The sequence below is a fragment of the Schistocerca americana genome, chromosome 3, assembly GCF_021461395.2.
Source record: "Schistocerca americana isolate TAMUIC-IGC-003095 chromosome 3, iqSchAmer2.1, whole genome shotgun sequence".
In the NCBI taxonomy this organism is placed as follows: domain Eukaryota; kingdom Metazoa; phylum Arthropoda; class Insecta; order Orthoptera; family Acrididae; genus Schistocerca; species Schistocerca americana.
Genome location: NC_060121.1, coordinates 459,536,121 through 459,549,202, shown reverse-complemented (window position 1 = coordinate 459,549,202; position 13,082 = coordinate 459,536,121). Strand labels below are relative to the sequence as shown.

Here is a 13,082-nt window from a genome sequence, read left to right as displayed (position 1 = left end):
GATGAGTATTTTGATGCCTATTGTGTACATATATCTTATATAAACTAAGAAAAACGCAAAAAAAAGGGGGGGGAGTCCATTATATAACTTTTATGATACAGACCTTTACTGTAAACAATTTTGTGACTGGACCTTAACTACTTCCAGACACAATGAACAGATTTATGTACAAAACATTCCTTCAACATGTTCTCCCTCAATTCCTAGGTGTGCCACTCAGAATTCATCAGCTCACGTGATTTCAACATGATGGAGCACCAGCACACTTTGCGCTCAATGTTATGAACCACACTGAAGTACATTTTGGATGACAATGAATTTGTCGTGATGGTCGTGTGTGAAGGTCGGCTCGGTCACCCGACATGATGTCAATGGACTACTTCTGGGGGCATGTTTATGAGAATCTGGTCGATACTATGACAGATCTGGTTGTTAGGATTATTTGCAACCACAGAGGTAGTACGCCACACTCCTAGAATTCTTGAGCACATAAGACATTCAATAGTGTGTCACTGTACACTGCTGTGATCATGGTGGACGGCATTTTTAACAATACATGTAAGGGAACAGTTAAGCATTTGTTGCCTGCCGTAGAGTACACCAACAGACTAGATTGTACACACTGTAATAAAAGCGTATATGTTTCGTCTGAGGATTGTTGCAGTGCCCTGTGTTGTACATTTTGGTTATTGCATATCACAGGTTTCTTCGCTGTCCTTAACGTCGTTTCACAGAAACCAGGTTGATTGTGTTAACATACTCAATAAATCACGTACATTATTACTGTGTAAGGAGACAACGGAGACTGTGGAAGCCTTACAACAAAATACTCAGAAGGTAGACCTGAATCACCTCTGAAAGATGGTCAATGGAGCTCTGGTTGACCCTGAATAAAAACATAATTGCAATTGAAATGAGACTTTTTCGGTCTGCTCACACATGCCCAATAGCTACAACAGCAATTTTCAAAGTAGAAAATAAAACACTAGTTTCCAGTAACACTTCGTCCAGCTTATTCATAGTGAGACATAACTGATGGGGCTAAATGCACAATGACCAACAGTTAACAATCTAAAATACTGGCACTACGTTTCTTGTGTATAGGTATTATCTCTTTCCAGCACCAGAATGAAAATAATGCTTTGGGATAACATAAGTACATTAATCAAGATTTCTACAAGATATAAATATATAAGCAGGGCTGGTTCGAAAACATTGTTGCACACACGTGATATATCAGTTGGTAACCCCCCATCCATTTTTCTCCACAAGCGACATATCATTTGGTGCGTCCCTTCTTTCATTCCTCTCTCATTAGTTGCCTTTTCTTGACCTCTTAGTACGGTTGTCAAAAATAAATTCAAGTTTTGCGAGTGTGGAGATGGGTTGTCTGTGCGACCAATTATGATACACCTTGTATATAAGTTTTGTTCCACAGATGCCTCTGGCACCCCCACTTGCTTGGGGCTCCAAGTGCTCACTTGTGTCTCTTGAGCCTTAAACTGGTCCAGCTCACAAGAGTTTTCACTAACAAGTGCATCTCTAATTGCTAAATACAACAGGATTAGTTAATAGTGTGGAGCATTATTTTATGAATGTATAAAGAAAGTGTCTTGGGGAACTCTTGATAGAAGTTGTTACTACTGTATTTTGTAAGACACAGTTCACATCAAGATGATACAATATGCGATATGACACATTGCAATAAAGGTCGTACAATGCAACACTTATCATTGTGACTCATTTTCTCACTGGAATGATACAATATGACAATGCGACTCACCATACCGTAAGCAACATGATAGCATGAATCACATATCACATTTCTATTTCAGCTACAATTGCGATCATGAGCTCTTCTTCAGTGGACATTATTGCGGCTTATTATTCAGAACTCAAAACTGTAAAAATAAAGGATATACTGGGTGCATTAGTTCAGTGCTATATACATCAAAACATTGTTCAGCTGTAGTTTCTTGTGGGGTCTCTCAACATGAATAATTCCACAAATTCTACAGAATGGGTCCAGACTTTCCACCTTTTTGGAGCAACTAGTATCAGTTACCCTGAAAGAGACAAATTTTCAACTTGCTATTTCTCCTGCAGAGGGGTATTCACAGCAATAGGCTAAGTTGGCAGAAGTGTGAATGGTGATAAAAATGCCATATGAAAAGTTAAACTTTTGTAAGATAATCTATTATGGTGCTTCATTCAATGTGGTGCATATGTAAACAATGACAACAAATTAATAAAACTATAACAGTATTTTTATAAATGTTCAGTTTCACAAAGTAGTATATAATTCAGTTTGAGGAATATTGAGGAGAAACATTGCTGGATTTGAAGAGAGAGCAGTCAACCTCAACTATGTAGCAGTGAGGGGTAGACAAAGTATGTGAAAAAATAGAAGCCCATGATAAGAAAAATCCCAGTGTCCTCCTGAGCTTCACTTAGTTGCTCTTTCAGAAGTAATAGGAGCTTGGCTGTCAGTTCTCTCTTACACAGGAAGCATTAAAAAAAAAAAAACAGGGACCATCATCAGCTGATGACTCCCAGTGCATTTTCATAAGTTTTTGATTTAAGGTTTTGTTATGTTAGTTAATTTTGTATGTAGCATCCTATTACCTAAAACTCACCAAACATAAACTAGCCTGCAACTGCATTTTCACTGCAGACTTTTCAAAATATGACCAGTGGTTTACTACTTTGTGAAGGCTCATGATAACTATGTATAATAACCATAAGAAATCAGTGCATTATCAAGCTGTGATATCAGATTATGATAAAGATTGCATAATGGAGAACATGCATAAATCCCAAACAGTGATTACTAATCTTTCACTCAAAAAGGAAAAGTTATCCTTAGAAATTAACTACAGAGACAAATGTACCTCTGCTTCACTACACAAAACATTTTTTTAAGCACACTGAATGAGATGAAATTTACCTTATCGTGTACTGTACGATGACTTGCGTGGAGGAAACAGCATTGCGTATTGCACTGGGTGTCACGATAGAGGTACATGGCTATATCATATCACTGTCATCCTGATGTGCACCAGTTAAGTCACTTAAGTGTATCCCTAGGCACTCTGCCAACATGGGTTGCTTCTGTGTTGTATCATAAGTCGCATTACATATTGAACCACATATTGTATCACCTCAGTGTGAACCAGAGCTCAGGCAATGTTGGGAGCACTTCGTGAAAGATGGAATGGGAACAGAAGGTGTGTCATCAGCTAGTTTTAAGTACCCAGTATGAGAATATCAGATATAATGTTTCTTATGATAAATTTATCTAATCCCATGTATCCCAACCATAATGCATCTGGAAACAAAATGGTCAGCAATATGTGACAGCTGCTGTAGAACTGTAAAACACAGTAGCTTTGGTGGTAAAAAGCTAAGTAAATTTCTCATGTTCAAGCCTCACAACTAACTCAAGATGCAAGTGTGTTTTGTAGTTCTTTGCTAGCTGTTCAATTTAAACTTTGCTTCCACAATTTCATGTAACCACTATCTCTGGCTGTGTAATATATTGAAAGGAATCGTGAAGAATAAGAAACAAACTGCTACCAACACTGAAAGCTTTGACATTCAGTACCGAAAACAAGTAGGCTAGTCAGTTTTTTTGTCTCTAACACACCTACACTGATGCACTGCCAATCTAAAGGAAGAAAATAATTATGTTTAACACTGTCTTTACACATAACTTTAGTCATGCTGTGAGCTTCTGACATTCTACTTATACTCCACAGCACTACTATAGACACTATCTCAAGCTATGAAGCAAATGTCATCCGTATGTATAACTCCGAACCAACCGAACCTATCAACCAGATAAACAGGGTACTTATAATAAAAGTGCAGCTATTTATGGAGGTCCAGTGGGGGCTTTAATTATTGTAAGGCAGCAAAACTTGGTAGATATGCTAATGAATTTTATGCAGAACCTACACTGGAAAAAAATTTGTTTCAATGTTTGCCACCAGATGCAAATCTGGTGTTGTACACTGTATGAAGGTATGATATCGACACTGTCATTTGACAAGCCATAACATGAGTGAATGGTATGGCTTTCGAGAAGAGAGACCGTGTGAAACTGTTTTATGTGAATGGCGGCAATTACAATGCTGCAGTGAGAGTATCACCAACTGAATGTCTGAGGAGACACCAGATGTCATTAAATGACTTAAAGATGATAATGAAATTCAAAAACACAGCTGAGCTTGGTGTGGCACCTGGAACAGGGAGCTGTGCTATCGCGGTGGAAGTTAATGACTAGGTTGCTATTGCTGTAACTGACCATACAACACGTACCCTGGGTGTGCTAGTGCTTGCAGTGTCACGAGGACTGTTCATCCACTGATCAATAGTGCAGAAAGTTTTGTGGTCTATTTAACCTCTACAAAATCCAAAAGCTGCAGCAACTGAAACCTCATGATCTGCAGCAACATTCAAAATTTTCTCTTGGTTTCTGGCATGGATCGAAATTGATGACGTGGCCATTCAATATCCTGTCGAGGGATGGGGCATACTTTACACTACAAGGTGCAGGGAGTACACAGAACTGCCGAATTTGTGGTACTGTTAAATCGCATGCTGCGTATGAAGATCCATTACACTCACTGTATGTGACTATGTGGTGTGGATTCATAAGAACTGTCTATTCTTCTTTGAAGAGAATACATCCAGGGGGATCTGTCAGGTGTACCGTGACATCTGCACATCACTGAGACCTACTTGTACAGAATGTGATTCCTGCTTTGTAAGAGCAAAACTGAGGAAACCACTGTTTTCATGCAAGATGGGGCAGGCAACACTCTGTGTCCCTTGCCTAATGAAAGTTGTACTTACTGCAAACCTTCCATAAACGTTTTGTCTCCATAGGTTTCCCAGATGCATGCATTGCAAGATCACCTCATCTGAAGCCATGTGACTTCTGGCTCTGGGGATATCTAAAAGAATGCATTTACCCATGGCACATTCAATCTCCACCTGGTCTGAAAGCCAGTGTACAGGAACAGGTCGCTTAGATTCAACTGGAACTCCTGCAAGCAACTGCTGATCACATTGTTTTATGGATGGAGCATTTATTTTACCTTTTCTGGCCACGTCCTGTCCCTAATCCATTACGTTTGGAAACATTTATGTATGTCTTTCTTGCATTCACAGAGCCAGATTTGGACGTGGCAGCAAAATTTGGAACTAATTTTTTTTTCCAGCATGTACCATGTCTGCATTAACTCATTAGCATATCCTCCAAGTTTTGCTGCCATACAATAATTGCAGCCAACACTGGAGCTCTAAGAGTAGCTGCACTTCATTTATAACCAGCTAGTAGGTTTCATTCCACGGTAGAATGATGTGGCTTGTGATGCCTATAAGCAAACCAAAAAAAGAACAGAGTATTGATAATATTTTTTCCACCGATATCTTGAAACATAGGTTGTGATGACAGACTGGCATTATAAGAGGTATAGCATAGGCTCACAGATGACAATTTAGTTTTGAGTTGTCAGTGCTAGCGAATGAATACAAAACCTTAGTAGTTGTGAAATATTAATCTGTACTTTATCCCGAGGCCTTCATTAGATTGAAAACTGACAGTCTGATTCTAAGTTGGCGAAGTGGTATTGAAGGCTTTAGTTAATCCTAAGGTCCTTTCCAGCAACACAGCTTATTTGATTCCTCACAACTGTCGACATGGGACTACAGTATTATAACACTACCTCTCTCATGAATTATTTAATACAAAAAGAAATTACATCTTATTCAACATTTATTGTGTAAATAATGTCATTAGAGATTCAGTAAAAGCTGCGAAAGGTCAACCATGGGGAAAGAACACAACTTTGTCCATTTCAAAGTAATCAACCCACCAGTGTCATAGGCAATTTTAAGAAACCGAAATGTGAGTCATCAGACAAATATTTGAACTTCAGTCCTCTTGAATGCTAATCTGCTAACTACAGCATGAGTTGCTTGGTGACACTTTTGAAATGCTTATCTTTAATGAGCAAAGTCTGGGTATATCAATAAACAGTTAGTTGATACAAGTAGCAGCATGGACCTTGGTACAGATGTTGAAAACCATTGGCATTAATGTTCTTTCTTAGAAGTCTGTATATTCGACATTTCTGAAATAGAATACAACAAAATGTGAAGCTGTTCACTGACTTGGATGCCGCAAATACAGGTGGCAAGGTGTGAGTTTGGACAAATGCTCTTTATAATACAGAGTTCTCTCCTGATTTTAGGAGTTTTTGCTCTTATACACACCCATTTTTCTGCATGTATTAAAACAGATGGAGAATCCTGATTACTCTTCTGCAATCCCCAGAGGACAACTGCTATGTTCTACAGCTACATCAACAATAATAAGTATAGCCAAGTCTTGAGTACAGTACACAAAATCAGTGATCCTCAACATTCACTGCAGAACTATTGGCAACCTTGGAAGGGCAGACAACCAAAAGGAACTAATAGTGCAAATGAAAGCCACACTAAGGCAACCAAATGAAAGAAACTGTCTTCAAGATACAATCATGTTAACAAGAGGAAGAAGCCAGCTAAGACACTATATATTAGCTGAATCTATTGTGAACTAATTGAAAATCTTGATCACATATGCACCAGTGTGCTCATGACAAGATTTAATGTGTGCATGTAGTTTCTTTGTTTTCCCTCCCTTATTTGGAGATTGCTCATGTGTGTTGTGAAGAACAGATTGTACAATACTTCTCAAACTGTTACACTGAAGAAAAAAATAGTTACAGGAGACATACAAACAAAAACCAATGTATATACTAATTGTTTTACTCTTTGACACATATACATAATTATCACATAATAAAGCTGTCCTTTTAATATCAGTCCTCCCAAACACGCATCAATAATTATTATTTTGCCTGAACCAAAATGAAAAGAAGAATGTAACACCACTGATATTTTCTGTACTTCTGGCAATCACGCCTGCTGTGACTGTGCAACAGTATTTGGAGATCTTTGCAATTATGTTTATCACATTGTTATGTAGGTAATTGTTTCCAGATCCACTATATATCAACTACATTTACAGCACTCGTTGTTGCGTCTTATTTTGCTGACAGTGAGTGTTCACTGAAATCGACAAGTCTTTGAAGGGAAGGATCATTAGAGCCTAAAACACAACAACAGCAATGTCATAAGAAACTGAGCTACTACTTGCATTGGAGAAGGAAATTTACCTTGTCCTTTTCATAAGAACTGAAATTTGCTTTGCTGATTTAAAGAAACACTATAAAACACGAATCTGGATGGCTAGGCAGGGTTTCAAATCAATATCCCCAGTGCAGTACCATAATACTGCAAAACCATGATCAGTATAAGATACTGAAAAGTGCTCTTGTGGCCATATAGAATTCCCTTTAAGACATTTATTAAAAACAAAGTTAATGATATTGGAAACAACGCAGTTCTATTCAAATTATATACTAGGCCTATTTTTCTTGCCATCTATGACTAAATAGCTACCAACCTTTAAGCATGGTGTGTGGGATGTTTTTCCTAGATTCAAAATCCTTTGCCAGAAAAGTTCCATTTTCTTCCGTGGTGCAGGATCCTCTCGTGATTACAGACAAATATAGCTGTAACATGACAGCTGGATTTCCAGTCTTGCAGTAGGTTTTACTCAGTATTCTACATAATGTCTCGTATTTCTCCGGATTCAAGTCCTTAGCCCATAAGATTAAGGCAAACTGCTTCAGCTACTGGAAATAAAGAAATGCGTACGTTGATCCACGTCTCTCTGCTGAAGTACAAATAATCATGAAGCATGTTGCTTTCGGATTTTGTACCAGATCTACAAACGTCAATGAGAAAACAGACCCTTGGTAGATTGTCAGACTCGAACACTTCGGTGCAGTTGATATAATACCAGTTCTTCCCGTAACGACCGAATACAAACGGCTGCGGCGATACGTGATCGCCGTCCAGGCCACATTTTCTTATCATCAGCTGTTGCTGATGCGCGTCCGTGATGGACGGATATGTCCATGTCCACAATACATCACCGTTACTATCTCGCTCTGCAGGAAGATAAAACAGCTAAGTAGAATTATTACAGCAACTAATCACTTTATGACCTATTTCCCTCTTTGCCCCGACATCAGCCTGTATATACTTAAATCCATCGCAAAAAAATAAATACCTATAATGTTGCATGCAAGTAAATCCACGATTCCAGTCATGACAGAATAACTCCGATGACCGATACAGTCTTCAACGACACTCCTATTCTCCTACGCCTACCAATTGAGTGTTTAGACTGTTTACTTGCTTCGTATCATGTGGTTTGTGGTTTCGGCCAATCAGTGGTGCAGTATTTGACAGCAAGAAAGGAATAAAAATTACTTTGAATAAATAAATAAATATCTTAGAAATGGAAGTTTGTTTAATGGTGACGTATATATTGGCATTAGGCAAAACTTTTCCTTCTTCCTTTACTGTAGAATGATATTAACGTCCGAGCTTTTGCAACGGCCAATTCACACTGTCCGTCACGTCACGTCACGTCAATCCACTGTAAACACATGCGAACGAGCATACCGCAGAATAATTCGCCAGTGTCCACTACTCTTTACTTTAGTGGTGGGCAGGAAATCGCGTATCTGTTAGAAATCACAGTGACTGAGAAGTCGCAGATATTACAATAACAACTTTACAGAATCTAACTGCGATTTCAGAAACAGTTAGCAGTCGCAAGTAGTATTTCACATTCAAAGATGTGAGCCATCTATTGGTCGAATTTAGCACTGCTTTCTGCGATTTCAGTGACAAGTCGCAAGAAGTAACTAAAAAGCGCGGTTAACAGTGGCATCTGTTGGCGAAAGTTTGTACTACGCTCGTCTCTGCGATTCGCAGTCGAGTCACAGGCGTCTAAAGCTAGCGAAATGAGGGATGCTCAACTACCGGACCTACCGATAGATGGCTCTAGCGCGTGCCGGCAAGAGATTATATCATTGAGTGTCCGCCATATCTGAATTTACAGGCGTCTAAAGCTAGCGAAATGAGGGATGCTCAACTACCGGACCTACCGATAGATGGCTCTACCAGCTGATTACTATCGTCTGTATTGCCCGCCATATTTGAATTTGCCAAGAAGTTTCTCTCGGTCTGTACGGTGTATAAGGAATTAAGGATTATCGAAATGGTGATTTCTTGTTCCGCTTTCAATTGTGCGAAGCGATGGAGTAAGGAAAGTGACTTACCATTTCACAGGTGATAAGACTGCCGATACAATACGACAACAATACAGACTTAGTGCGTTTGCTAATTCGATGTTTTTGAACAGGTTTCCTCTAAAGCACCCAGAGCTGCTAAAGAAGTGGATTACTTCCGTGAAGCGGAAAGATTTTAAACCTAAGTCTTGCAGTTTTCTTTGCGGAAACCTTTTCCCACAAGATGATTACGTAGTGAGCCCTGGAACGTGGAAGAAACGTCTCAGATCCGAAGCAGTGCCATCAATTTTTGACTTTCCGACACATTTGATGCCACCAAATAAGCAGCCACGACGACATTTTAGGATTTTGAGTGACTACGATGCTTCTCCATTTGAGGTAGCTAATTAATTTCCTTGCTATGTGTGTGGTTTTGACTTTTGTGAATTTATTTCGTACGGACACAGATGGGCTACATAGGTCTAAGCAATGTTGTAATACAGTTCCATATTTTTGTTTTTAGCGTTCTGTCCTGGAGTCTGTGCTAGTGTGCTTCATTTGCCCTCTACAGAAGCTACTGATTGCGTGGAGAATGTTGTCAATGAGAATTCTTCCCTGGAAAGCATGTCCCGTTTATCCAATGCAGAAGCTGCGAATTGTGTCGAAAACGTTAGTATAAGGATGTTTTCACATCCCCAAAGTTTTCTTATAATATTTTTCATCAAGCCTTGAGTTATTTCAATCATATATAACGAAATTATTTCTTTATTTCAGAGTGCAGTTGGTTCTCAAGTAATTGATTGTGGTATACAGTCGAAAGTAGAAATGGAAGACAAGGTATCCGAAACTTGCAATTTTTCTCAGACATTGTGCACGAATTAAAACGTAAACTGAAGTGTGTCTGTGAAAAACTTCGAAGAAGAGAGAAGAAAGTGTTTTCCATGGATGACATCATAAGTTCATCAAAGGAGAAGGGGCATCTTCCTGAATAGTTACAAAACTTCCTCAATCATCAGAAAGGAACATAAGTGGAATTAGTGTGCAATTTAGTGGACAACTCTCTCTCGTCAAAGGGTAATAGATACACAACAAATGTGAAAATGTTTGCGATGACTGTGTACTTTTATTCACCAGCAGCATATGAATACCTGCAAAAATTAATGCCTCTGACCCATAAATCATTGATTCCCAAAAGGGGGGCAAGTGTCGACTGTGAAACTGGCTTCTTAAAAGATGTTTTTAAGTAGGCCTACATTGATTCGAGCCCAATTGTAAGGGACCAGTTCAGCAATTCATGTCTAATTGTAGACAGTGTGGCACTTAGGAAGCAAGTAGTTTGGGACCAAGGAACTAAGCAATACACAGGTTTTTTAGAGTTTGGTGGGGAAGTGCCTCAGTCAAAAGAAGTAATAGAGGCATCTGAGGCTCTGGTTTTCATGCTTGTCTCTATTAAAGGCAAATTTATATGCCCGATTGCATATTTCTTTATCAATGGTGTACAGGCAAATAATCAGGCCACACTGATAAAATCCGCTTTAGAGAGGCTGCATAGTTCTGGCATTAGGGTTTGGTGTGTTACATGTGATGGCTGCAAGGTAAATATAAGCACTTTACGTACACTTGGCTGTACTTTAAATTTTTCCAAGGGTGATTTTAAGAGCTACAATGTTTATTGTATCTTGGGCATGTCATATAATTAAGTTTGCCAGAAATGCTCTAGCAGAAGTATCTGCTATTGAGTCTCCAACTGGCATTATTAGATGGCATTTCGTTGAGCAATTGAACAAGGTACATCATCTCCAACTGGCACTATTAGATGGCCTTTCGTTGAGCAATTGAACAAGGTACACCAAGAAGAAGGTATGACATTTGCCAACAAACTATCAGGACAACATATAAGTTATGTAAATAGAAAAATGAATGTTTCATTAGCTCCACAGACTGAGTTCTAGTGTGACAGATAGTATAGAGTGTTTGAGGAGGGTTGGTGATCCAAATATTAAAGGAAGTGAAGCAACAGTAGAATTTTTGTATAATATTGATAGGATTATTGATATTCTGAACTCCAGAAATCCATTAGGTAAAGGGTATAAGAGCCCCCTGAGACTTGACAACAAATCTTATTGGCTTGGTATTTTAAAAAAAAATTAAATTAAAAAAAAAAATGGTTCAAATGGCTCTGAGCACTATGGAACTTAACAATTATGGTCAACAGTCCCCTAGAACTTAGAACTACTTAAACTTAACTAACCTAAGGACATCACACAACACCCAGTCAACACGTTGGTATTTTCAGACACACTGAAAATTATATCAAAAGCTTAAAAATCATTGGTGTTCCATTGCTGCTCCATGCAAGAAAAATTTTTGCTTTTGGGATAATTTTCAATGTGCAATCAGTAAGGCACATAGCTCTGACAAGTATGCTTCGTGTTGAATCTCCTTTGAAGTATTTGCTAACATATAAACTGTCACAAGACCACATAGAGCTTTTTTTCCCCTGCATTCGGTCCAGATGTGGTTGGAACAACAATCCAAAAGCATACCAGCTCAAATGTGCCATGAGAAAGTTGCTCTTGGGTAACAGTGTCACTGCAATGAATGGGAATTGCTCAAATTTTAATGTGTGTTGTTTGCCACCTGTTTATGATTTTCATGCAAGAAAGCATGTAGTAGAAAGTGATGAAAGTGCTGCAGAAAATGAAGTAGAGGAGTGGTGTGCACTTCATGATGATAAGATAAAGTTCTCATTTCACAAGTAAGACATACTCAATTATATTGCAGGGTATGTGTCATTGCGCCTTTCAAGGCAGATCACATGCAAAGACTGTCTTCACATACTGAGAATGCAAATAATCATATAGAATTATCTTTCTAGCATTACAAAGTACAGAATACAGTGATTACAGGTACACGTGGAAATCTAGGAAATTTCAGTATTCATGTTACATGCCTAATTTTCATCAACATTTACCTTAATTATACGGTTACACTTTTTGCTGATTTGAACTGTGTACTACATGTTAAAAAGATTTTGTTTGGTCATAGTAATAAAAGCATTTCATTTTGTTAGTTCTTATGTCCCATACGGAACTGAAATTATCGAGTTATGATGACAAAGGAAGGAAATAACATTAAGGAATCTTACTTCACAGAAATTATGTAACAATGGTTACACTTTTTGCTTGTTAACTTTAACATAAACCATTTAGTTTTCCATTAAGAGTGAAAGCAGTTGCACGAGTCACATAAAGAACAAAGTTTCCCATAGGGAACTAAAGTATTTTACGTTTGAATTATTGCAGACCCAAAGTATTGTGATCTTCATATTTCTATTTAAAAAAGTTTGTAACTCAAATTCACAGACATTTTGGAATCTGTACATACATGTGTGTAGCAAGGTACTTTTCATGTGCCATGTGGAACCTTTAATTTTCTGGCTTAAATATAATTTATTTCATGAATTACCTTTAATACCAGCACTGTCTGAATGCATTATTTACCATTTAGAAGAAGAAATATTAGTGTACAGAATAACAAACCTCATGAAAAATGCGAGAGATTGTTCTGTACAGAACTTGGAATGGCTCGTAATCAATAGCAGGTAAAAAAGAAGGCTTCTATTAAACGTTCAAAGAAACCAGTCAGTACCTCTTAATTCGCCATAGAGGTGATACAGTAATAAAACAATTTACTTTTTTCAGAATTTCTGCTAAGTATTAAAAGTGTGAAGACGTATTCAATTAGTATTTGCTTTACCAATAACCTGTAGTACAAGCACACGTATAAGCAGATAATTATGGGAGTCAAGAGTTATGTTAAAATTAAAGATACTGACTATTATTACTTGCTCACAAAGCATTGTAGTTGCTGTACAATTTA

The 13,082-nt window shown here is 38.1% G+C and overlaps 1 protein-coding gene across 1 annotated transcript in view; it reads right to left on the bottom strand.

Moving 5' to 3' along the window:
• LOC124607214 (putative DENN domain-containing protein 10 B) overlaps positions 1–8,638 on the bottom strand; it is a 28,439-nt gene extending 19,801 nt beyond the window's left edge. The window contains exons 1-3 of the mRNA XM_047139484.1: positions 8,192–8,638; positions 7,870–8,069; positions 7,520–7,748 (exon numbers count right to left, since the gene is read on the bottom strand). Coding sequence (XP_046995440.1) covers positions 7,520–7,748; positions 7,870–8,069; positions 8,192–8,231 — 469 coding nt within the window. The 5' untranslated portion in view covers positions 8,232–8,638. The remainder of the gene's footprint in view (positions 1–7,519; positions 7,749–7,869; positions 8,070–8,191) is intronic.
• Positions 8,639–13,082: the final 4,444 nt, after the last annotated feature.